The following is a 22,275-nucleotide window of genomic DNA, read 5'->3' on the forward strand; positions in this document are numbered from 1 at the left end:
TAGTGAGTCAAAACGCGCTCATTCTTGGTTCAGCTCCAAGAGAAATTTGCAAGCAAAATGACTCGCGCTTGCATTTCTACGCAGCAAATTAGGTTTTGTTGTTTGTTACACCGTGGTATGGTTTTGTTTTTTGTTTTGTTTTGTTTTTTCAAATAGGAACTATTGTCTGGGCCAAGTTTGAGGAGTTTAGGCTCTGAGGCCGCATCTCTGCTGACAGGTAAACCTTTCCACCTCCCGGCTCCCCCAGGCTGTCAACGAAGATAACCACCCCTCATTTAAGTGGGCCATGGTGACCTGAGTGGATGACATAGGAAGACAGCCCTGGCAATACACGCAGAGGGGGAGGATTCATTACCTTTCTGTTCTTCTTCTTTATTTGGGTGCCCATCCTGGGGTTTGAACTCGGGGCCTGGGCGCTGTCCCTGAGCTGCTTCTGCCCAAGGCTGGCGCTCCTGGCCTCTGTGGTCGTTCCATGTAGATAAGAGTCTCATGGACTTTCCTGCCCAGGCTGGCTGTGAACCAAGATCCTCAGATCCCAGGCTCCTGACCTGCCGGGGCCTACCGGCAACAAATTGGGGTTCCCGAAATAGGGGGCAGGGACTGGAAAAAATAGAAGAGAGACAAACACATCAGGTCCGGAGGTCTGCAGCCCAGGTAAAAACTGCCTGGGGTGGCACGGAGGAGGCTGGAGACTGATCTTGGGGGGTTGTTAGAAGATGCACTTGTGGCCGAGAAGAGGGAGGGACTGCCCCATGGTTTTGCGGGGCCAGAGGCTGGCCCCTCCTCCAGTTTCCCGAAAACGGGCGGCCATTGCGATCTGTTCTTGACCTGCAATCTTTAGCCCAGTGCTTCCCTTTACCACAGCGTGGACATGTGCCAGGTGATTTTTCTCTTTGTAACCTGGCCTGGCGTGGGCATTGCGTCATCCAATGTCCTATTTGTCCACAAGAGAAGCAACGCCCTGGGGGTCTAGCATCCCGAGAATGCCGCTGACCTCTATATTTTAGAAACTCAGTAACAGTCTTTCCTTGAGGAGCGGCGGCTAAAGTAAGGCCTTGTACATGGGAGGGTCCAATATCAGCACACAGTGAAATAAAATCCGTGATTCCTCCCTTGTTCCTATGGGGTCTGATAGCAGCCTGACAGGCGGCGTTGGCATTTTCATAGGCTGTGTGTCTAACTATAATCTTCCTTGCGTTCTCATCTTGTACTAGGCGGTCTGCAGTTTCCATTAATCGAGACAAAAATTCTAGATAAGGCTCATTCGGTCCCTGTTTAACTTCCACTAGATTTTTTGTACGATTGGAATTATGTAACCTTTTCCAAGCCTCTCTCGCCGCAGCATTTATTTGTAAATAGGCCTCCTTTGCATAACCCAATTGATCTTCGGTGTTTTTATAGGTTCCCTCTCCTAACAACTGATCAAAAGTGTAAGGCAGGTTCTTAGACCCATTTGTTTCAATTTTAGCCCGACACTGTGCAGTGAACTCTGTCTCCCATAATAAGTACTCTCCTGCACTAAGGCATGCTCTGGCAAGCCGCTTCCAGTCATTCGGGCATGCAATACCAGCACACGCAGCCTCCAATATTACTTGAGTAAAAGGGGCAGTTGGCCCATATTGGGAGCAGGCATTTTTTAAATCCTGTAATAGTTTAACAGGAACAGGCTGATGGTATACTTGTTCATCATGATCAACTAAACCAGGGAAGCATCGAGGCCCTGAAATACCTTCCCTCTCTCTAGCAGCCTGAGTCAGGTTTAATTGCGATGCACTGTGCCTGGTTGTAGTGCCTGTTAAAAGGGACTTGTTGCTAGGGCCTTTAGGCTTGCCTAAAGGTTGAAAAAGGGATTGAGGCCGTAAGGCTGCAGCCGGAGGCGGTGGGTGTGAGGGGTAAGGTTTAGAATCAGACACCATAGTGGCCTGAGGGTCATCTTTCTTTCCTACTTCTGGGGGGGCTCTCTGCTCTATCCCCATTTTCGATAGAAGATATAGGATTTCTTCTAACTTCTTCTCCATCGTAGCCATCCGGCCCTCCTTTGACTCATCATAACTTTCCTCCTTGATATTCAAACCTGAATTCTGATACTCAATATCTACTGGTTGTTGTTCCCTTTTCAAGATCTCACTTAGACTCTCTTGGGCTGTGGCATATGGCTCAGCCTCAGGTTTTTCAGAAGGGTCCTTTAACTCATAAATTTCCCTTAATTCAAGATTAAGTTCAGCATTCTCATGTTGAGGATCTATGCATTCATTTACTAGATTCCATACATCAATAGCCTCTACTGGGGTCTTTTTGGGGCCATATACATTATAATATTCTTGAATTCTTTTTCCTATCCGCTGCCAGGTTTTTTGGAATTCCTCCTCTATAAACCTCGGGCATGCCTCCTCGACAAACTGTAGGAAGCTCTGAAGCACCCCTTTTTCCACCCACGTTCCGTGGGCTTCAAGTAGGTCTGTTAAGATCGGTAGATATAACCTATGGCTATTAACTTGACCCATAATTTTTACTCCTGACTATACACTCTCTTAAAATCCTCTCTTATCAGTCCTATGATGTGTTACTCACCACAGCGGGGTCCTCCACCCTTGTCCCAGATTTTCAGGGTCCCTGTTCGGGCGCCAGTTGCCGGGGCCTACCGGCAGCAAATTGGGGTTCCTGAAATAGGGGGCAGGGACTGGAAAAAATAGAAGAGAGACAAACACATTGGGTCCGGGAGGTCTGCAGCCCAGGTAAAAACTGCCCCTCGTTTATTCTCCACTCCAGCTTCTATCCCTTCTTGAAACCAGGGAACTTCCAGCTGTTACATTCATATGGTAAATCTCAGGTTATTTAAGCAGAATAAGGCCAGAAAACAAGACAATAAAGCCATTGTCTGATGCAAATCAAGGTACAGTTTGATTCCACTCTGGCTCCCAGCACTGACCAGCTAGGGCTGTGCCTGCTTCCCCTTTCTTTAGCCATTACCAGGGCTGTCGTCAGGAGTCCTGACGACAGGAGGGCTGAGATCTGAGGATCCTGGTTCAAAGCCAGCCCAGGCAGAAAGTGTGTGAGATTCTTATCTCCAGTAAAGCACTAGAAAGCCCGAAGCGGTGCTGTGGCTCTGAGTGATAGAGCGTTGGCTTTTGGGTGACAGAGCTCAGGGACAGCGCCCAGGCCCTGGGTTCAAGCCCTACAACCAGCTCATTTTTTTCCATATATTTTTATTATAATAGAAGGGTTACATTATGTTCTCCAGATAGAAGGTGCACTACTTCACAAACAATGACACCCTTTCTCATGTCGTGGTCCCCATTTCCTGCCCCTCATCTTGATTTCCCCTCTTCCCTATCCAATTTCAAATAACCAAATACGCATATTTCCAATATCAGATAACAAGGTAAAATACTGTAACAATATGAGATAACCAAGGGACAGCAAAAGAGATGAGAGATAGCATAGTACATTAAGGACAACAATCACTCATTATATGGCTATGTTTCTATATCCTAGAGGTCTTTTCATTTAATGTCATACTATATGGCCTTATGTATCTAGGTTTTGTTCTATGGTAAATCTCTGCTAGTAGAGCCCAAGGTTTCTACTGATTATGACGAATGAGGGAAACCATTGAGCCTAAGTTCCTTTGAGTCTGGCTTACTTCACTTAATATGATTTTTTCTAAGTCTTTCCATTTCCTAACAAACGGGGCGATGTCATTCTTTCTGACAGCAGCATAGAATTCCATTGTGTACAAATACCACAACTTGTTGATCCACTCATCAACTGAGGGGCATCTGGATTGGTTCCATATCTTTGCTCTGGTGAATAATGCTGCAATGAACATTGTTGTGCTAGTGGGTTTAGTATGTCCTTGTTTCTGGACGGTTGGGTAAATGCCAAGTAGTGGAATTGCTGGGTCATAGGGGAGTTCTATGTTTAGCCTTTTGAGGCACTGCCACACTGCTTTCCATAGTGGTTGAACGAGTTTGCACTCCCACCAACAGTGTAGTAGTGATCCCTCCTGGCCACATCCCCTCCAGCATCTGTTGTTATTAGTTTTCTTGATCCTGGCCATTCTAACTGGGGTGAGGTGGAATCTTAGAGTTGTTTTGATTTGCATTTCTTTTATGACCAGAGATGTTGAGCATTTCTTCGTGTGTCTATAGGCCATTCTTATTTCTTCTTCAGAGAAGACTCTCTTTAAGTCTTTGGCCCATACAACCAGCTAATTTTAAAAATACATATTTTTAATCACTTAGTTCAGATTCTATTTTGCACATTTAGATTTTCCATGATATCCAAAGTGAACCACTACCTAATAATTTTGACCAAATTAACCTGTTCAGAGAGAGAGACTTATACCTTTATTTTTTGCCTGGATTTACCTATTAATTACTTGGTTTGGGTATGGAGTAAACAAAACCTTAAAAAATATGAACCTAAGTAAACCATTAAAAACTATTTGTTTGTCCAAGTCTCTCTGTGCCAGGCACAAATCTCTCTAATTCTGCCTTCTGGTTCTCTAGCTAGAATTCAAAAGAAGTCAATGAGATTGACTCAACTAAATTGCATGGGCAAATTGGCAAGAAGCAGTTACATTTAAAAATGCCTGGTGCTCGATGTCTGTAGGCCGCTTAGCAATGAGGAGTTTGTAGCATCCATTGATTGGTGTTGGAAAGGGGCGGGATTGGGAAGGGGCGGCCTCTACCAGGAGATCCACCGCAAAAGCCCTGGAACCTTAGCAAACTTCCAGTTCCAGTTCCACGGGGAGAGAAGAAGAGACCCAGGGCAGTGACCTCTCTTGGAAGGAACGCCCGCCAGGCCACCCACTCTCCCCCGGGCGTGAGACATGGCCGTGGTGCGTAAAGAAGGAGGAGCCAAGACACTTGAAAATAATTGAGAAGCGATCCCACAGCTGTTTCACAGGAATATTGCTTATAAAACTAATTAGCAAGCGCAGCTCAAGAAACTATTGCTGTCGGAGGCGAGAGAATTCCTTAGGAGGGGGTATCAAGACACTGAAGAAGGTTTCGCCCACAGCACTCCGAAACTGAACCACAGAGGTACCCTCGCCAAAAGCCACAAGCATGGCCGGGGACGGGCAGTTATTCCCTCAGACAGCAAATCACCTCATCTTGCACCACCGTCCCTAAACCAGGAAACTCAGTCGACCTTTGGCAACACAGCCCGGCCACAGGCTTGGGGACAGTGGGGAAGGTTGACTTTCTCTATGTGTATGTCGACAGCTCCAGCTAGCCGTGAGGATGTTTCCACGGCCCGTGTATCCCAACAGTCACCTTGCCTACGTTAAAAAGAAACTTCCAGAGCCAATGGCCTCTGTGCTTGTCTGTTTCCAGGCCATCACAGGTCGAATCTTGTTTACGATTCCCCTTCCTGGCCGCCCAGGGCTTCCAAAAACAAACTTGCTTCCGTGTAAATACACCGAGGCGTGTGTCCCATCCCCCTGCAGAAGCCTTGATGAGATGATTCCAGTCAAGAAGAGAGACGAAGGGAAGAGACTTCTTCTCATCTCGCTACGGACTTCGTTTATAGAAAGAAACCAAAGAAAAGTCTATTTTTGATTGCAGGCTTTTCCCCCTGAAAACAACCTGCTGGCCTCACTTGCGAGTGTCGAGATGACGCGGAACTGAGAGCTGATGCTCGGTGCAGCAGCGCAGTGCTGTTCACTATTCGGGAACACGTATTTTGAAACCAGGCTGAGAGTTTCGACGAAAGTACTAACCCTTCCAAGGTCATGAGACTTCAGCAAGAGGAAAAGCAATACAGGATTCGATTTTAGACCTGTCCCGGGCTTTGATCTAGTGGTAAGGGTGTATTCAATCTTTGAAATCAACCCCTCTTTGGAATGAAAGGGGGAAAAAATTGTCTTGAAGAGACTACAGTGGGTTGTATTCCAAACGGAAGGACAGGCAGCAGAAGAGCCTCTCCTGAAGGGCTGTCGTCAGGCAGAACAGTCGTTCTTTGGTTCCTTCTTCAGTCCCCGTGGGCCAGGCCTCCTTTTCCGACCTGTGAGGCGCGTTGTAAGTCTGCACGTTAAGACGGCCATGTCTGTCCTGTGCCACCTGCATGGATAAAGACTCCCACATGGCTTACAGCTTGGCCCTGTTTTGGGGGGGTTTTTGGCACCATAAATAACACCCAAAGACTCATTTCTACCCTAGCAGCTAAAGATAGCTGACCTGAGCCCATTCAAAGCGGCGATGGCACATCTGTCATTGATTAAAAGCTCCACTTTTGCTCTTTCAAGATAAACAGGAAGTTACACATTTTCTTCCAGCCCTTGCTAGAAAGCTTTCTCTGGTTCAATAGCACTCTATTATTATGAATAGAACATCAATGTCATTAACATAAGAATCCCTTAGAGGCTCATTTGAAATGAAACCATATTTAATTGTAGGTTATTCTTTTAGTCCCCAAGATGCTGCTAAGTTTCCAACTAGGGATATGGGATTAGTCCAAAAAAACAGAGTAAACTTATTTAAAAACCAAAATGGTGTCACTCACCAACTCTTCCATGTATAGTACTATTTTGATTAATTGGCCAAAACAAAGAGAAAAAGAAAGATTAACCAAGAGGAGATCATGAAGGACTCAAGGCGGGGGGGGGGGGGGGGGGGGGGGGGGGGGGGGCAAATTCCCAGGAGTCTTGGATTTCCTAACTTTCTACACAAAATGGTGTGTGTCCTTTGGAAACAATGTTTCGCTAGAAGGAAAATCCTAGATGGATGTTAACTTTTCCTTCCTGAGTATTTTGCTGGTGGCCTAAGCCATCTGTTGCAATCCTAAAATCCCTAGAGAGTCAGGGTCAGGGGTCAGGAGCCGGTGTCACAGAACACACCCCGTCTCAGGTCAGGGGGACTCATGCATTTGTATTAACCAGGGCCCTTGCCTGACATCTGCATAGCTCCAGATGTGTGCAGAGGCACAAAGGACCATGGCGTGTGTCTCTTCTCCCAGAGCTCTAAATCGCTTCGCTTTTCCACACAGCCACGGGGCCCGGGCTTTGAGTGTGCCCGCCAGGCCGTCTCACCTGGGGGTTGAGGAGACCAGTGAACTTTCTCTAGGAAACTCCAGTCCCTGGGCTTTCCAGGAAGTGGTTCTATCCAACAGTCATTCTTTATCCAGGGTGGGAAGGGAATTTGACCCTTGTGAGCCAAGGTTTCAACCCACCACAAGGCCAAAGCTGTACTTCTCCTTTTTCAGAAATCTCTCTTTTTTTTGTATCTCTTATAAGTAGATGTTTTAATATGCAAATAGAGGTTTTGATATATACATTATTTTTAGAAGGTAAGATTAGCATACTTCGTGTAGGAGTGTATACGTGTGCATGTGTGAATGTGTGAATGTACATATTTCTCTGTGTGTGTGTGTGTACACGTGTGTTTGTGCTTCCGTGTTCTCTTTTTTTATATATATTCAAGCTCGTCTTGAATTCTCTGTGTAGTTCTTACTGGCCTCAACTCCTGATCTTTCTGCCTCAATCTCCACAGTGCTGCAATTACAGGCGGGCACTACCAGGCAAAAGCACTGATTTGAGCCCGCTTTTAAACCAAGAGCTGCTCGTGTCTGGCTAATTTAGATTTACGAGCATCGTCGCGCTGGCTTCACGTGATTATAATACATTATTAAGCATACTTAGGAAGATTAATGATTGCCTGCTAGCTTGCCCTTGATATCCAGAGTTTACAACAAGCATGATACCGCAAGTTGTCATTTGTACTGGTTTTCCCATCTTTCTCACAAAAACTTAAAAAAAAAACCCTACAAATATTCATAAGGGGGAAAAAAAGCCAACAGTGACTTACCGTCTAATCTGGGCTTAGGCTGCTCTCTGGATATGTCTAGTCAACTGAGCTTGGGGAAAAGAGAGAAATGGAAAGGTGGTTTCCTACCTCCAGGCTGCTCCTGTGACTGAACACTGCTAGGGAGCTTTTAACCTCTCTGTCCGAAGTCATTCCCGCGCCCTGGTGACAGTCATTGTCTTTCTGGGAGAGAAATGATTAAAATGGCCCCGGGGGGGGGGGGGTCATGAATACCCCACCTCTTGTCCCCCTCGGGGTCTGCCCAGGCAGGAGCATCTTCCCGTCTTCCCGGGCTCTGATCTTTCGGAACAGGACTCAGCGTGGTAGTTTCTGCCGTACAGGAACTTTTCTTCGTGTCTCTTCAGCTGGGATCTTCCTTATCTTCCGGCCATCTCCTTGTCTGTGCGCAGATTTCTAATCATTCCCTTCCTCCGTTACTTGTGTTGCGTGAAGGTGTTTTATAATCAGTGCAGGGTCCCTCACCCTCCTCCTGGAATGCCCCACATCTTGTCTGTTCTAAGTGAAGAGATAAGAAAAGAGTAGCATATTCTAGGTTTGAAATACTGAATTTAAAAAAAAAAAGGATGATTTTCTTCATCCTACTTTGTTTTTTTTGGTAGTTCACTGGAGATAAGAGTCCAGACTTTTCTGCCCGGGCTGGCTTTGAACCACAATCCTCAGATCTCAGCCTTCCTGAGTAGTAAGGCCTGAACCACCAACACCTGGCTTCTATATTTATTTTTTCATGTATGAGTAATGATTTGGAGACCTAGAATTATACTGGGTATTACCAGAACTGGCCTGTTGAAATTGTATGTGTTTGATTCAAGCCTTCCGACCAAGATAATCAAATCTCTGCTTCTTTGGCTTACGTTGTTACCACAGTAACATAAGGCCTCAGAAATTCCAGTGACCCATGGGAGGGGGTGGGGGGAGGCTTTCCGCTCCGTCTCAGCTCCTTTCCAACCGGAGATCTCATTTATTCTTCAAGTCTTCTACATTTCCATTTTTGTGAATATCATGACACTTTGAAGTTGTGGCACTTAACCTTTAGTGTCTCTTCAAGAATATTTAATATGGATTTATACAAATTCAATTAGCATATTGTTATTGAAGGAGAAAAGATAAAGCCAGAAAGGGGAAAAAAATGACTAGACAAGGATGCAGAGACTCTGGCTGATTTTTATACTGTTTATGGGAATGTACCATGGCTGGGCCACTTCAGCAAAAGGGTTGATAACTTCTTTTAAAACTGAACAGGGGGTGTTGAGGAGCTGTGTGAAAGGAGCCCTGAGCACAGGCTCAGAGTCCGCAGATCTCAGCAGCCTAACCTGTGACCAGCAGAAACCATAAAGCTCTGCGTGTCCTTCAGCAGTGGACAGCCAAGCAGGCGGCCATACCGCGGGAAGAGCCAGGCCTGGTAGCGCTCGGACGTCATCTCAGCCACTGGGGAGTTGGAGACGGAAGGATCACAGTTCAAAGCCAGCCCGGGCTAGAAGCGATAAGACACCCACCTCCCCGTGGGGTTGGTGGTCACATTACTTTGGAGGCAGAAGTAGGGTGTCCAAAGCTTGCCCCAGATGGCAGCAAGCGACCCCATCTGAACCATGAAGCTCAGAAGAAGGGCGGGGGCGGGGACATGCCTCAAGTCCAACAGCACTTGCCTAGCCAGGGCACGGCCTTGTGTTCAAACCTCAGGGCAGCCAAGAAGATAGAAGGAGCCAAAGGAATAGAATATTGACATGATCCCCTCAGCACCCTGAACACCAGGGCAGTTACACCGGGCGGGGGGCTCAAGTGCATCCACTGGTATGAAGACAAAATAACAGAAACAAGGCGTCTCTGGTGGGTGGCAAGGGGTGTGTGTGTGTGTGCATGTGTGTGCATGTGTGTGCATGTGTGTGCATGCGTGTGCAAGGGAGGCGTGACCCCCCCCGACCCCCCGGTCCCAGGACCCGAGCACGGATCTGTTCAGGATCTGGCGTGATGCAGCCGTTCTCAGGCCCCTGTCTGCTAGATCCCCATCTCCCCAACCTGCCCCACCGCCGTGGCACCAGCAGAGGGGAGGGCGAGCGTGCCTGCAGGGCCTGGGCAGCGTGCTCATGCTCTCTCTCCCCCCCCCTCCCCCAGGCCTCCGGGGCGCCATTGCCTTTGCCCTGGCCATCCGGAACACAGACTCGCAGCCCAAGCAGATGGTTCTGACCACCACGCTGGTGGTGGTGTTCTTCACGGTCTGGGTGCTCGGAGGAGGGACGACCCCCATGCTGGCCTGGCTCCAGATCAGGTGAGCCGAGCCGGGACGCGTTCAGGCATCGGGAGACGAGGGCCGGGCCATCTTCACGACTGCTCTCGGGGGTCCAGATCTCGGGGTTCCCCCTCATCTGATATCGCTTGTCTGTGGCCTCTCTTCTCGGCACGTGGCGAGGCTGTCTCCACACCCGTGGAGGCGTCCGGGGGCGGCTGTGGGTGTTGTGCAGAGCCTCACGGTCGTTGGTTTGGCGGGGGGGCAGTGGTCCCACCGCAGGGTTTGGTTTGGCGGTGGTGTAATGACCGTGCCAGCTCGTCCCACTTCTGCATCCCGGTTCGTAATACCATCTTAAGAAAATCCCGATTGCATTACACATTCCCAGCTCCCCGTCTCTGGGTGGCTAGACCACATTGGACGGGGCCTGGCTTATTTCCAGAGCGGTGTCTCATTCACCAGAAGCCACGTGGGGCTCTCCACAAAATACCAGAATGGAAGCAAACGGCAACGTCAGTAAATGATTCAACCATCCCTGTTTAGAACACGGTTTGTTGGCATGGTTCACACGGCCTTCCCTTCTGGAGGCTGTAGTATTTCGCTTAGGTTTTTAGGTGCATACTTTGGTTGTTTTCCCGTCCCTGTGAAATTTCCGCTCAGGCACCACTTAGTAGGATGCTTTGTGTGAGGTTAGGAGTCAGCATTACTAATGCGAATGACTCTTTGACGGAAATGACTTAACGAGGTAATGCTTCTACACTCGGAAGAACACACGATGATTTCATGGGTGATTATGTCACGTCTGAAGCACCATTCCAATTTCTCGTTTTGAAGCAGCTTCGTTTTCTTTTTGAAAATAATAATCATAGCAAAATAGGTTTCATGTAGCATTGGCAGTAACTCAGATGTTGGCTTCTTAAACATTCTAGAAGCACCAGGCTCCCGTAGCTCACACCTGTGATCCTAGCTACTCAGGAGGCTGAGATCTGAGGCTCGAGGTTCAAAACAGCCTGGCCAGGAAAGCCCACGAGACTCTTTACCTCCAATGAACCACCAGAAAGCCAGAAGTGGGTCTGTGGCTCAAGTGTTGAACACAAAGCTCAGAGATAGATAGTGCCCCAGCCCTGAGTGCAAGCCCACCCCCCCCACACACACACACAACACGCATACCCACAAATTCTAGAAGAGAAGAAAAGGTTTCTTTAGCATCATACTGGAGGATTTCACATTAAGAAGACAAACAGCCGTGGCCTGGCTGTGCTGTGAGGCAGGAAATAGAAGCCATCAAAGATCAGGTGTGGGGCTCCACCAGCCCCAGGCTCACGCATGCTCACAAATGAACGCCCGAAGTCTGTCTTTCCCACAGGACGGGACTCTTTGTGCCCGCCTCCCCCCTCTCCACGACCCCAACGTGTGATTGACACCCAGCTAACACCATGCCTCAGGTATCAACCCGTTAGTCAGCCGGTGAGGTTGGCACTCTACCCTCTGGTTAGTCCACTGTGCACATTCTAATCCTGGCTCTTTACCAAGAGCCGTCTGTGAGGGGCTTTCGGGAAGGCTCACACCCCCAGGCCACGCAAACCTTCAAGTAGCAGCCGTCTGAGGAATATACACAGAGATAAAGAGCTCTGTCCTCTAGTCCTGTTGTTAAATGATGGAGAGCCGCGCTAACTCTACTTGCTTACATCCAGACTTCCTTTATTACCAAGCAGAGGAACTCTCCATTTAGCATATGGGGGTGTGTATATATCAAGTTCCTTGATATGCGTCTCCTATTCGGTTTCTGTGTAGAGGCCGAGCGCTGTGCATCTGTAACAGTTTTCTTTGTCGTGTATTAACGAAGCAAACGAACACACACACACTCTAGAGCTGGAACACATAGCTGAATTACGGGATATTTAACTAGAGTTTAAAAAGAAATTAACTGCCGGGAATCCAACGCCATCTCGAAACAAATTGCTTAAGACAGAGAACCTAACTTCCCATTAGAGGCAAAATGTGCCCTCCCGCAGACTCCCTTGCCCACTAAGCCCTCTTGGCTCACAAGAACACCAAAGGCGTGCTTAGAAGGGCGATCTCTTCTCTTCTTCTCTCCCCTGCTTACCTCGTCATAACTTTTCTTAACCACCCTTCCCCAGCGCCGCAGACTGGGTTTCCCCTAGGAACGCTTTACTACATTTTTCTAAACACACTTTTGGTAGACTTCAGAAATGTTTTGGGGTTTTTTTTTAACTTCCCAAATCCAGATCTTTTATAAATTGTATTTTAAGTCATAATAGGACCGCTGTCTAATTTTATCACTGATTCCTGGGAATTATTTCCAGGATTAAAAAAAAACAGAGCCGTGGGAAAGAAGACCAAAATTGGTCATTTAAGTTTGTCATTGGATATATGAAAACGGAATGATCCGAGAGCCTTATCCGTGACACCGAGGTCGACGTGTCCCAGGAAAGGCCCTGGAGCCTGTGATGGTTTTCTTGGGCTGGGTTCCCAGCTGTGGGATTAGGAGGCAGAGGGTAGGACCATTTGTAAGCTCCAGCCATTGCCAAATTGCTTTCCAGTAAGCTGATTCTCATTTAAACACCAGCAACGCAATCCCTTCTTTCCTTGGGGACTTTTCAATCTGTGTTTATTAGTCTGGGATTTTTTCTTTTTTTAAATTTGAGGACACCTGACGGTGTATTGCGATTTTTCGTCCCCATTCTGGAAACTCACTTCCGTGCAGGCAGGAAGACGGTCCCTTCTCCTCCGGGACGCATTGCAGGCAGGCTGCACGGGTTTGTGCCGTCTTTGCCGGGACTCCTGTACCGGCCGGCGGACAGGTGTGGAGCGTCGGGGAGGCCCTCGCCGTTCGCGTTGTGCCTTCCCCATGTACGGAGAGTTTTCCAGACCCCACCACGCTGCGGGGCCGTGCTCCCTCGCCAGTGGCAGCCTCTGGCCCCACATTAGTTCCTGCCCCTCCTTTTCTTAACGTGTCTCCACAAATACTTCCAGAGATCTCCTTCTATGCCAGACAGCAAAGCAGCCAATAGAAGAGACAGAAATCCCTGCCACTGTCCAGCTGACAGGCCCCCATGCCCATCGCTCACCCCTACCCCGTGCTTCCTAACCTCTCCCTCTAATCTGCAGGAGAGGGCAGGCGCGGGCAGTGTTGCTGCTGTCTGAAGGCCCAGCGCAGTCTTCCCTCTGTCCCTGAAGACGCCAGCGAAAGGACAGAGGTGGTGGTTTTTCCTCCCTCCCCTCCCCCATCAGCCTTCGGAGGCACGGAAAGTCTTAGGCGATTGTGGCTTTAATTGGTGTGTTATTTGGGGGTTTCGGTAGGACTGGAATGTTTGTCTTTTTTTTAGTTGGGGGGAGAAAGGAGAGGCTGGAAAGCATTGAGATAAGAGATTGGCATTTCAGGGCTGCTGATCAGAAGCCATTTAGGACAGAAGTCACAGGGATGGGTTCAAACTCTTCTTGGTCGGGTCCTGGCCCTGCCCCGCCCCACATCCCAGCAGGTGAATGCCCAGGCAGTGATTTCCAGAGCATTCTCACAGCGCCCACGATAGGACATGGCTGTGGAGGGCCAGATACGCGAGAGCGACGGTATCGCTTTCATTTATTTTTGTTCACTATTTCTGCTTCTAATCCAATACAACATCCGGCAAGAATCTTTTTCTTTTCTTTCTTTCTTTTTCTTTTTCTTTCTTTTTTTTTTTTTAAATCTGTCGCCTTTCCAAATCCCCAGTCTGGGCACCACTGCAGAGAACCAAGGCAAAATGCCCTCTGGGCTATGATGACATCTGCTCAGTTGTCACCAGGCTTCCCGGCCTATCTCACAGCCTCCAGTGAAATAAGATACTGGATCTCACTGGCGCCATGTTGGCCAAGTGGTGAATGACAGAGACCTGGGTTTAACGGGCGCCAGTATTTCTTCTCTGCAATGCTTTCTTGTCCTGGTCTCATGGCTGGCACACACTCCGCTGATACCTTCCTCGCGGCTGCTCTGTCCGTGTGAGAGGTGGTGTTTCGCTGCAGAAACAGCTAGGCTCGCGGTCTGCACAGTTTGCACACACACGTGCTTGTTTCTCACTCACACTTGAGCCTCTGCTGGGCTCACCTGCGGCTCAGCTCACCTGGATTGGGGAGGGGTCGCGGGGTAGGGAGCCCCCTTCTGCAGCATGCTCTTGCTGTCTTGATGCCTCCTTATCCTGGAGAAAGCAAGCTGGAGGGGCAGCCGTGGAGGGGAGAGCCTGGGTTCTGCCGTTCTGTAAGGTTGCGTTGTGTATGGGCGATTTCTCTGACCATCTCTGACCATGGCAAGACCTCAGCTCACAGTGGGCCGGCCTCTCCTGCGACCCTGCTTTTGTGAGGGAAATGCAGGCAGTTTGCCAACTCAGGGGGAGGCTTTGGGGACTGGGCTGGGCTTCTTCCTCGTCTATACAGGCTGCTGTAGGAGTTGATCCTGAGTGTTTTCAGGAAGTCAGGAAAAGCTTTTAGGCACAGCTACCCCTGTGTTGACAAATCACAGCTATTGTTTTGACCTCGCCGGCAGTGTAAATTCGGAAATGAAAAGGCCCGGGGTGTCTGGGGAGGGAAGAAGGGAGGGGAGCGTTTTAAGTCACTGCCCACCCACTCCAGAGCAGGAGGCGAAATGCAAGTGAGTGACAGAAGTAGCACAACTCCAGGTGAAATACTCGGTCTGTGGAATTTGTTTCCTGGCCAAGAGAAACACAGTACAATGGCTTCTAGAGCCGAGTGGAGAATTCATACTTTTTCCTTCCCTCTAAGTGACTGTCACTCTTTTGAGGAGGGGTGGAGAATCTAACATCCAACTAAAACAGGACAGCAGACGTTCTAGTCGTTAGACCTTTCTCATTCTCCCCACGCCCAGTGGCTGCCAGCCGGCTGTCTGTCCGTCCACTCAGAAAAGAGACCGAGGGGCCTGTGGACACTCCACACCACGCAACCCGCAGGTGCTGGTTTCGACTGGAGGTCGCCTGTGAATTTGTTTCTCCAGCTCGATTCTGACGGGGACAGGAGCCCCCGAGGCTTATCAACCTCACGTTAAAACCTCCATCAAACAGATAAAACGAGGCAGAGCAGCCGTGGGGCTGTGCCCTCGTGCACTGTGCACGGGAACCACGCGTTCCGCACAGCAGGCAGCCTTGGTGTTGAGGAGAGGAGGAGAGCTCTGGAGATCGTGGTACCAGAGGCGGTAACCCGCCCTCCCCTCTCGCCCCATCTTCTTCTCCCTCGCGCTCCCTCTTGGCGACTCCCCTGGCCCCACTGAGAACAGGCTCTGGTGAATCACCACGAGCAAACCGAGCCTTCCGCCATGACTGCCCTGTCCAATTGTTTTGCCTGCCTAAGCACATTTTGCTTCGTCCATTTGTCAAGCTGAAGGCAGGTTGTTTTATGAAAAGGGGATTTAATTAAATGGTTTTTTTCTTTCCCAGCCCGGCCTTTGCCTTCTGCATCTGCATTATGCTCGTGTCATATTTTCCCTGGAGGGCAGGAAAACAATTGAGTGAAAATGAAGGATCCATTGATTTATCATTGAAAGAGGAAATGGCAAGCTAACAACCCCCCTCTATAATTTTCTAGTGACTGGAAAAAAGGGCCCAACCCTTGACCTTAAATGTCCCCATGTTTCCCAGCACACCTGGCCCTTTATATCCTCCTATGCTACTCACGCTGTTATGTTTATAGCCTGGCTCTTGATTGGAATTATTTCATGAATGCTCTTAAGAGCTATTTTTCTTCCCTGAACAGAATAGGTGTTTCTGGTAAGTAAAGTCTTTTCATTGTCTGGCAACTGGAAGTAAGGGAAGGCTCTCTCTCCAGATCCTCATGGCTGCCAGGAAAGGGGGGCCTCCCCCTCCTCCCCCATCCATTGGAGTGTCCCTGCAGAGGGGTTTTCACTTGATCCGCTTTCCTGCCTGTTGAGCTGCCTCAGGCCTCAAAGGTTCCGCGAGCGGATACCAGCTGTTTTCTGGGTTAAAGCCGTAGATCTTGAGTTCAGCCTTGGGGTCCCAGCCCGTCTGGAGGTGACCAGTGAGACTGGTTTACCGCGGGGGCCACACCTGCCACTTCAGAAGGGCTCACACAGCAGGGCTGCCCAGCCAGGGCGGGGTGGGGCCTTCTGGAGGAAGTGCTCCTTGAGGGACGCGTGAGCGGCCTGCAGGAGCGTCCCAGGCAGCAGGGGCCTCCAGCGGAGTCAGGCCATCTCTTCCCCCGGCCATGGGCATTTGTGTTTTCTCTGGTCGGTCCACTGGGGAACACACCAGCCGACCTCTGGGGATGAATGCATTTCCACTCAGTTATCCCTGCACCGGGGTCCCCTCCCTCCACTGTCTCTTCTTCCACCTGTGATTTTTGTCCGTGATGGGCTTGAACTCGAGGCCTGGCGCAGTCCCTGAGCTCTCCACCTCAAGGCTAGCGGGCTACCACTTAGAGCCACAGCTCCACTTCCAGTTTTCTGATGGTTCATTGGAGATTAGAGTCTCACGGATCTTTCTGCCCCTGGCTGGCTTTGAACCATGATCCTCAGATCCCAGCCTCGTGTAGTAGCTAGGATGACAGACGTGCGTCACCAGCGCCCAGCTTTTTTAGAGGTTACTCCAAACTCTCACTTTACAACCTTGACTTCGTTCCTCTTTCTCTCGAAGGAAATAAGGGGCTGTGGGACTCTGTCACCGCCTTCCACCAAGAGAATAAGGGGTATTGATGTGGCAGAAAAGAAAATGGCTTAAAAACCAGAGGCAAACACGAAGCCTCCAGGTCTTGAGAGGCTTCTAGTAAAGTCGTCTAGGGGAGACAAGAAGAGTCTAAAAGTGTCACACGTCCTGTGACAGCACTGCCAAGGCTAATGAAGGATTTTAATAAAGCCTATCAACACCAGTGAAGTGTCTCCTGAACCAAGCGGGCTGGTACACGCGGGTTTATTCCTCGCCACTCAGGAGGCGGGGCAGGAGGCTGGCAGACCCACGCCAGCCCGGGAAAGTGAGGCGTGAGACCCTACCTGAAAAGCACAATCTGAGGAAAGGTTAGGGGGTTCAGGGCTGCAGACAAGGGGGTTTGGCTTGCCAGACAGGGATCATTCATGAGCAGTTGAGAGAGGGGCTCTGGTGGGACCACGTGAGCTAGAAAGAGACACGGGTGAGGTGAGGACATGGGGGGGGCCTCTGAAGACCCGGGTGATGCGGCTCTGCAGGGAGGGACCTGACTCAAGGTGACCCTACCGGGACTGAGTCCAGGTGAGAAGAGCTGACGCTTGGCCCAGGGGAGCAGGCGTGGAGGGGGCAGGCTGGCAGAGGCAGGAGGGTCAGCAGGACTGGGCAGGATGGTCCTCTCAGACAGGACAGGGCCAGCAGGGAGATGCCGGGTGATTCGTGTTTGTGAGCAAACACTGGAGAGGAAAATTACAGGGTGTCCTTGCCCAAGTCCTCCAGCTCTGAGCAGCCCCGGGAGACGCCAGCGTGGTGACAGCCAGCCGGGCTCTGTCACAGCAAGGGTCACCTGGGAGGCTCTTGTTTTTGTTTTTGTAAATGGTATTGGAGTTTGAATCCGGGGCCTTGTGCTCGCCTGAGCCGGGTCACCTGCCCCTTTTGCTTTATTTTTCTAGGTAGGGTCTGGCATTTATTTATTTTTTTGCCCGAGGCAAGCCTGGAACCATCATCCTTCCACGGAAACCCTCCGGCACATGGCTGATTTTGCTGGGAGGTGCAGAGGGAATTGGGGGGGGGGGTCACCCTCAATGAAAACCACCAGGCAGAGGCGTGGCAGGCATTCTCAATGGCAAAACCACCATGGGCCAAAGACCAGGTGCCGTCGCTGCACTCGCTGGTTGGTTTAAAAAATGGTTAGGAGAGACTCACTCGGTGCCTCCCCTCCCTCGGAGAAAGACAGTCGAGAGACGTGTGTGGACGGAGCACCGGCCAGCCGTCTTCCCGTCCGTGGCGCTCGGGCGTTGGCTGCCGGCGCTCGAAGGGTTAAGAGCTATCCCACTTTTTTTCTGCGATCAGCTCCCGATTAATCTGGCAAATGCTATAAATCAAGGGCCAGTGTGGGATTGGACACTAAATGTATTGGACGTTATTATAAAAAGAGAAATTGGGTAATTTCTACTCATTTCTATCTGAAAATGAAAAACCGCCCGGGGTGATGAATCTCTCTGATCTATTGAAATGCCCAGTGGTTACAAAGTCCATCTCCATCAAAGAGACGAGCAGAGTCAACACACCGTACGTGTGACCGCGTTTTCTAAATAACACACTTAAAAAATAAATAAAAGACCACCAGTCCATCTGAAACTGGAGCCCCCAAGTCAGGGTCAAGGGAAGCTCTTGTTGGCTTCGACCCTTTGAGGAAAAGAAATCCTAGCATCTCTTCTCAACAGTAGAGAGAATAGAATGTCAGGATCTACGACATCTTGCTTCCTGAGTGGGGTCATGTCTACCTCCACGCCCGTGTTTTCTGGTGCCCGGGTGTTCTGTCATCGCAGCTCCGTTTTGAGATACAATGCCTTCCTGTGCTCAAAGTCCCGGTCCCTCTGTCTTTACGCAGGGGTACAGGTGAAGACGGAGGTGGGTTGATAATGATTAGAGTTCAGTCATCCCCTTTTGCAGGAGGCCCTTGGTAGTGGAGGGAGAAGATTCTAGAATCGTGGTAAAGCATCTGAAAGCAGCTTCCTTCTCTATGGATGCCGTGCACACGAATAGCTTCAGTGACGTGGCAAGATACCACTGCTCAGGCTTAGAGCCGTGTACTGATACTAGTTGTCTCGGACTCAAAACCATTACACGAGTTATTTGAGTTTTGCGTTCGTTTTGTGGGCTTTAGCCTGCACAGAGTGACCCACGGCACATTCCCCAGGGATCTCTCCGGACAGCTTGGCAGAGGCCTGAGGAAGGTGCTCTCCCATCTTCTCTCACTATTTGTGTGGAACACTATGTGTGTACATGGATCGTGTTTATGTCTGGGCCTTGCTGTGTAGAAACGGGGGCTCGGAGAGTCCAGCTGCCCAGTTCAAACCCAGTCAGTGCCATATAGATGGTCTAGCCACCGTGCCGTCCCTCGGCCCTGGGTGCTTTTGTGATCACAGGGCTTGTCACGGAGGGTCCTTGCGCGAGTCAGATTCACACGGTGTGTGGGTGCACAGAGCTGGCAGGAGTCCTTAGTGTGGGGGAAGGAAGTACCCACAGAAGCCTCTGCATCACGCAGCGACGAGCAGGAACCGAGGGAGAGCTCAGAGGAGAGGAAAGAACGAACCAGGCACTGAGCTGGGTATTTGGTAAGAGGGGACCTGGGGAGTTCCTGTAAGACAGCTAAATCAACCTGGACTTGGCCACTGGCCACAGGTGGGTGTCATGCCTGCCCCTCGAGGAGACTGAACCTGAAGGGCTGCTCCAGACACATTGTTTCTTCAGCAACTCATATCCTTACAAAGAAAATTTTTGTGCTACAACCTGCGTCAATAAGAGCTGGTAAACAGCTAATTACATTATAACGTGGGTTAAAAAAAAAAAAACATTGTTAATTATAATAAAAGGAGCAACAGGCCAACCCTAATTTGCCAGTTCATACATCTGTGAAGTTTTAAATGGGAAAATTACCTCTTGTCTCAGCAAGGATGTAATTGATTCTTGGGCACTTAAGGATATAATACCAGTTGCTGCCTGGTTCTCTTCCTTCAAAGAGCTGACACCATTATGTCACTGATATAAATGGAATCTTGAAGGTGCATCAGAAATTCTGTCTTTTGAGAGGGTAAGGGGGGTTTTAAAAAAAAAAGCCATTGTGACTGGCTGGCGTTGGTAAGCGGGCGTAGTGGGGTGAGGTGAGCTTTAGAATCAAGGTTAGTCACTTTTCTACAGAGTGCGGGAGGAAGGGGGGGGGGGCTGTCTTTTTTTTTTTTTGTATCTTTTTTTCCAAATCTGCCCTGTGGTGAACCATACAAAATGTTTTAAAGTCACGCTTTCAGAGGCTGTCCAAGTGCAGAGGCTTTGTCAGAGGCCATCTGCTTAATGTTGTCCACGCAAGCTACCTGGAAAGGAACTCGGGGTTCTTGAAGCTGAACTTGGGAGAGTGGAAATGAACTGAAGGGAGAAAAAGAAAAAGAACCCCCCCCCAAAAAAAAAAAAACTTTGCATCTTAAGATGACTTGCAAAAAGGACTCGCCTCACTCCCTCACCCCAGACCCAACGTCTGTTAATATTGTATTCTTCCAGGCGGGAGTAAAGGGCTCAGGCGAAGAGCTGACTCAGAGGATCCGCCTCTCAGTGTTTCCCTGCCAGGGGTCCCCCGCGTGTGTGTGTGTGTGTGTGTGTGTGTGTGTGTGTGTGTGTGTGTGTGTGTGTGTGTGTGGAGTGCACGCACATGAGTCCCTGCATCTTGGGTTGCACTTGGCCTCGCCGTCGCCAGCTTGAACCATGGAAAGGAGGCAGGGCAGAGGACTCCAGGCTGTCCCCTTCCCCCTCCGTTCCAGAGCAGAGCCAGGCCTCCACAGACAGGGAAGGCATTGTTAGAGCTAGCTGGGATGTTGTGAACATTCTCACCATCTCCAGAAGTGAGGAATCCCGAGCGGCAGGCATGTGAGAGGACTGGGTAGGCCCGACCTGGACCCTGGAGAAAGGCTGCCTGGGTGGAAGGCCAGCTCTGGGGGCGGCTGTGTGGCTTCGGACAAGCTCTCTGTGCCCTCACGGCCAAATGAGATGACTGAGGCTGCATCAGTGAGACGGGGCTGGGTTCCTTGGTGGCTGTTTCTTCTGTTGTTGGTTGCTGTCATTTGTTTGCCGTACCGGGGCTTGAACTCAGGGCCTGGGTCCTGTCCCTGGAGCTTTCGGCATTGAGCCACTTGACATTGAGGTCTACGTAATGGCCTTTGGGAGATTCACTGGAGATAAGCGTCTCGCAGACTTTCTTGCTGGGCTGGCTTTGAACCGTGATCTTCAGATCTCAGCCTGCTGAGCGGGTGGCTGGGATTTCAGAGCGGGCGCCGGGCATCTGGCCTGGCTCATTCGTGTTTCACACAGTTTCAGATTCAATGTCATCTCGAGTGCTCTTTGCTCTGCCAAATTATTAGACCCCGGTAGGGTAATGAAAAGGAAAGATAGTACCAAAGCCGCCTAAGCCACAAAAATGTGTTCTTTGTTCAATGTGTTCCACAAATTAAATTACCATAAGCCAGTAATTTACACGTGCGGTCTCCAGGGAAAGGGGCAAGGGAACGAAAACAGGGCTGCCACAAGGTGAGAACTCTCGCATATTATCCTCTTCCGCCGTGAGCGTAATGTGTGCCAGGAAGAAATGCACCGTGGCTGGGTCTGGAAGCAGACGCCATGCACTCATCTCTGCATGCAGGGCCCGTGGAGCAGAAGGCGGCTGTGCCTTCCTCACGCCCGCCCGTTTTCACTTTAAATTCATGATCTCCCACGACGTTGAGCAAAGCCGGGACTGGACAGCCAGCGTTCTGTGTGACCGCGTTCCAGTTGATTCGGTGTTGATTGGACATCGATCTCATTCGAGACTCTGAAAGAAGGGTGACGTAGACCCGGAATCTTCCTTCGTGGTCTCGAAGGCCTGGGAAAAGGAGGCGTGGGGAGCACAGGTAAGCTGAGGGAGCTGGGGAAGATGGGGACTGCGGAGAGAGGAGGGACGACTCCTGCGTCCAAACCAGAGAATGAAGGTGACTGCGGAAGTCAGAGACGGGGAGAGGACAAGATGCCGGATGAGGGCAGAGGGGCGTCGACACGGAAGGGGCTGGAGAGCTGCGGAGAGTGTGCAGAGCCTGGGGTGAGGACAGAGCCTGGCATGGGGGGCTCGGTGAAGCGAGGACGATGGGGAGACGTGGAGGGGGCGGGGCTGTCACACCTGCAGCCCACGAAGGTGACCCGACAACCGGGCTGTGGCTCCCGTGGCAGTGACCCCAAACCCCAGCACCAAGAAAACCCTGAAAAAGATGGCCCAGAATCTGTGTGCGTCTGAATCTCATCACTTGAGTCCTGAATGCGGGGCTGGAAGCAGATCCCAGAGGACCGTCAGGGAGGTCAGGGTGGGGGATCCCGGTTGCCTGGCCCCCCACCAGCAGGGGAAGGGCCTGGCTCCCCGTCCGTCCGGGTGGAAGCCCTGGCTTCGGGATTCCCTTGTCCTGACGACGGGAGTGTGCGATATGAAGAGCTAGCAAACCCCTCCTGGTGACTGAGCCAGAGCACACGGGCACACACACACGCACGCACG

At 50.3% G+C, this 22,275-nt stretch overlaps 1 protein-coding gene across 1 annotated transcript in view; it reads left to right on the forward strand.

The window, feature by feature from the left end:
- Positions 1–22,275, forward strand: part of Slc9a9 (solute carrier family 9 member A9) — a 203,614-nt gene that overhangs the window by 137,636 nt on the left and 43,703 nt on the right. Inside the window, exon 13 of the mRNA XM_090323408.1 lies at positions 9,939–10,092. Within this exon, the coding sequence (XP_090179534.1) occupies positions 9,939–10,092 (154 nt within the window). The remainder of the gene's footprint in view (positions 1–9,938; positions 10,093–22,275) is intronic.

This window comes from Megascapheus bottae, chromosome 32 (assembly GCF_031878675.1).
Source record: "Megascapheus bottae isolate mThoBot1 chromosome 32, mThoBot2.hap1, whole genome shotgun sequence".
Classification (NCBI taxonomy): Eukaryota; Metazoa; Chordata; class Mammalia; order Rodentia; family Geomyidae; genus Megascapheus; species Megascapheus bottae.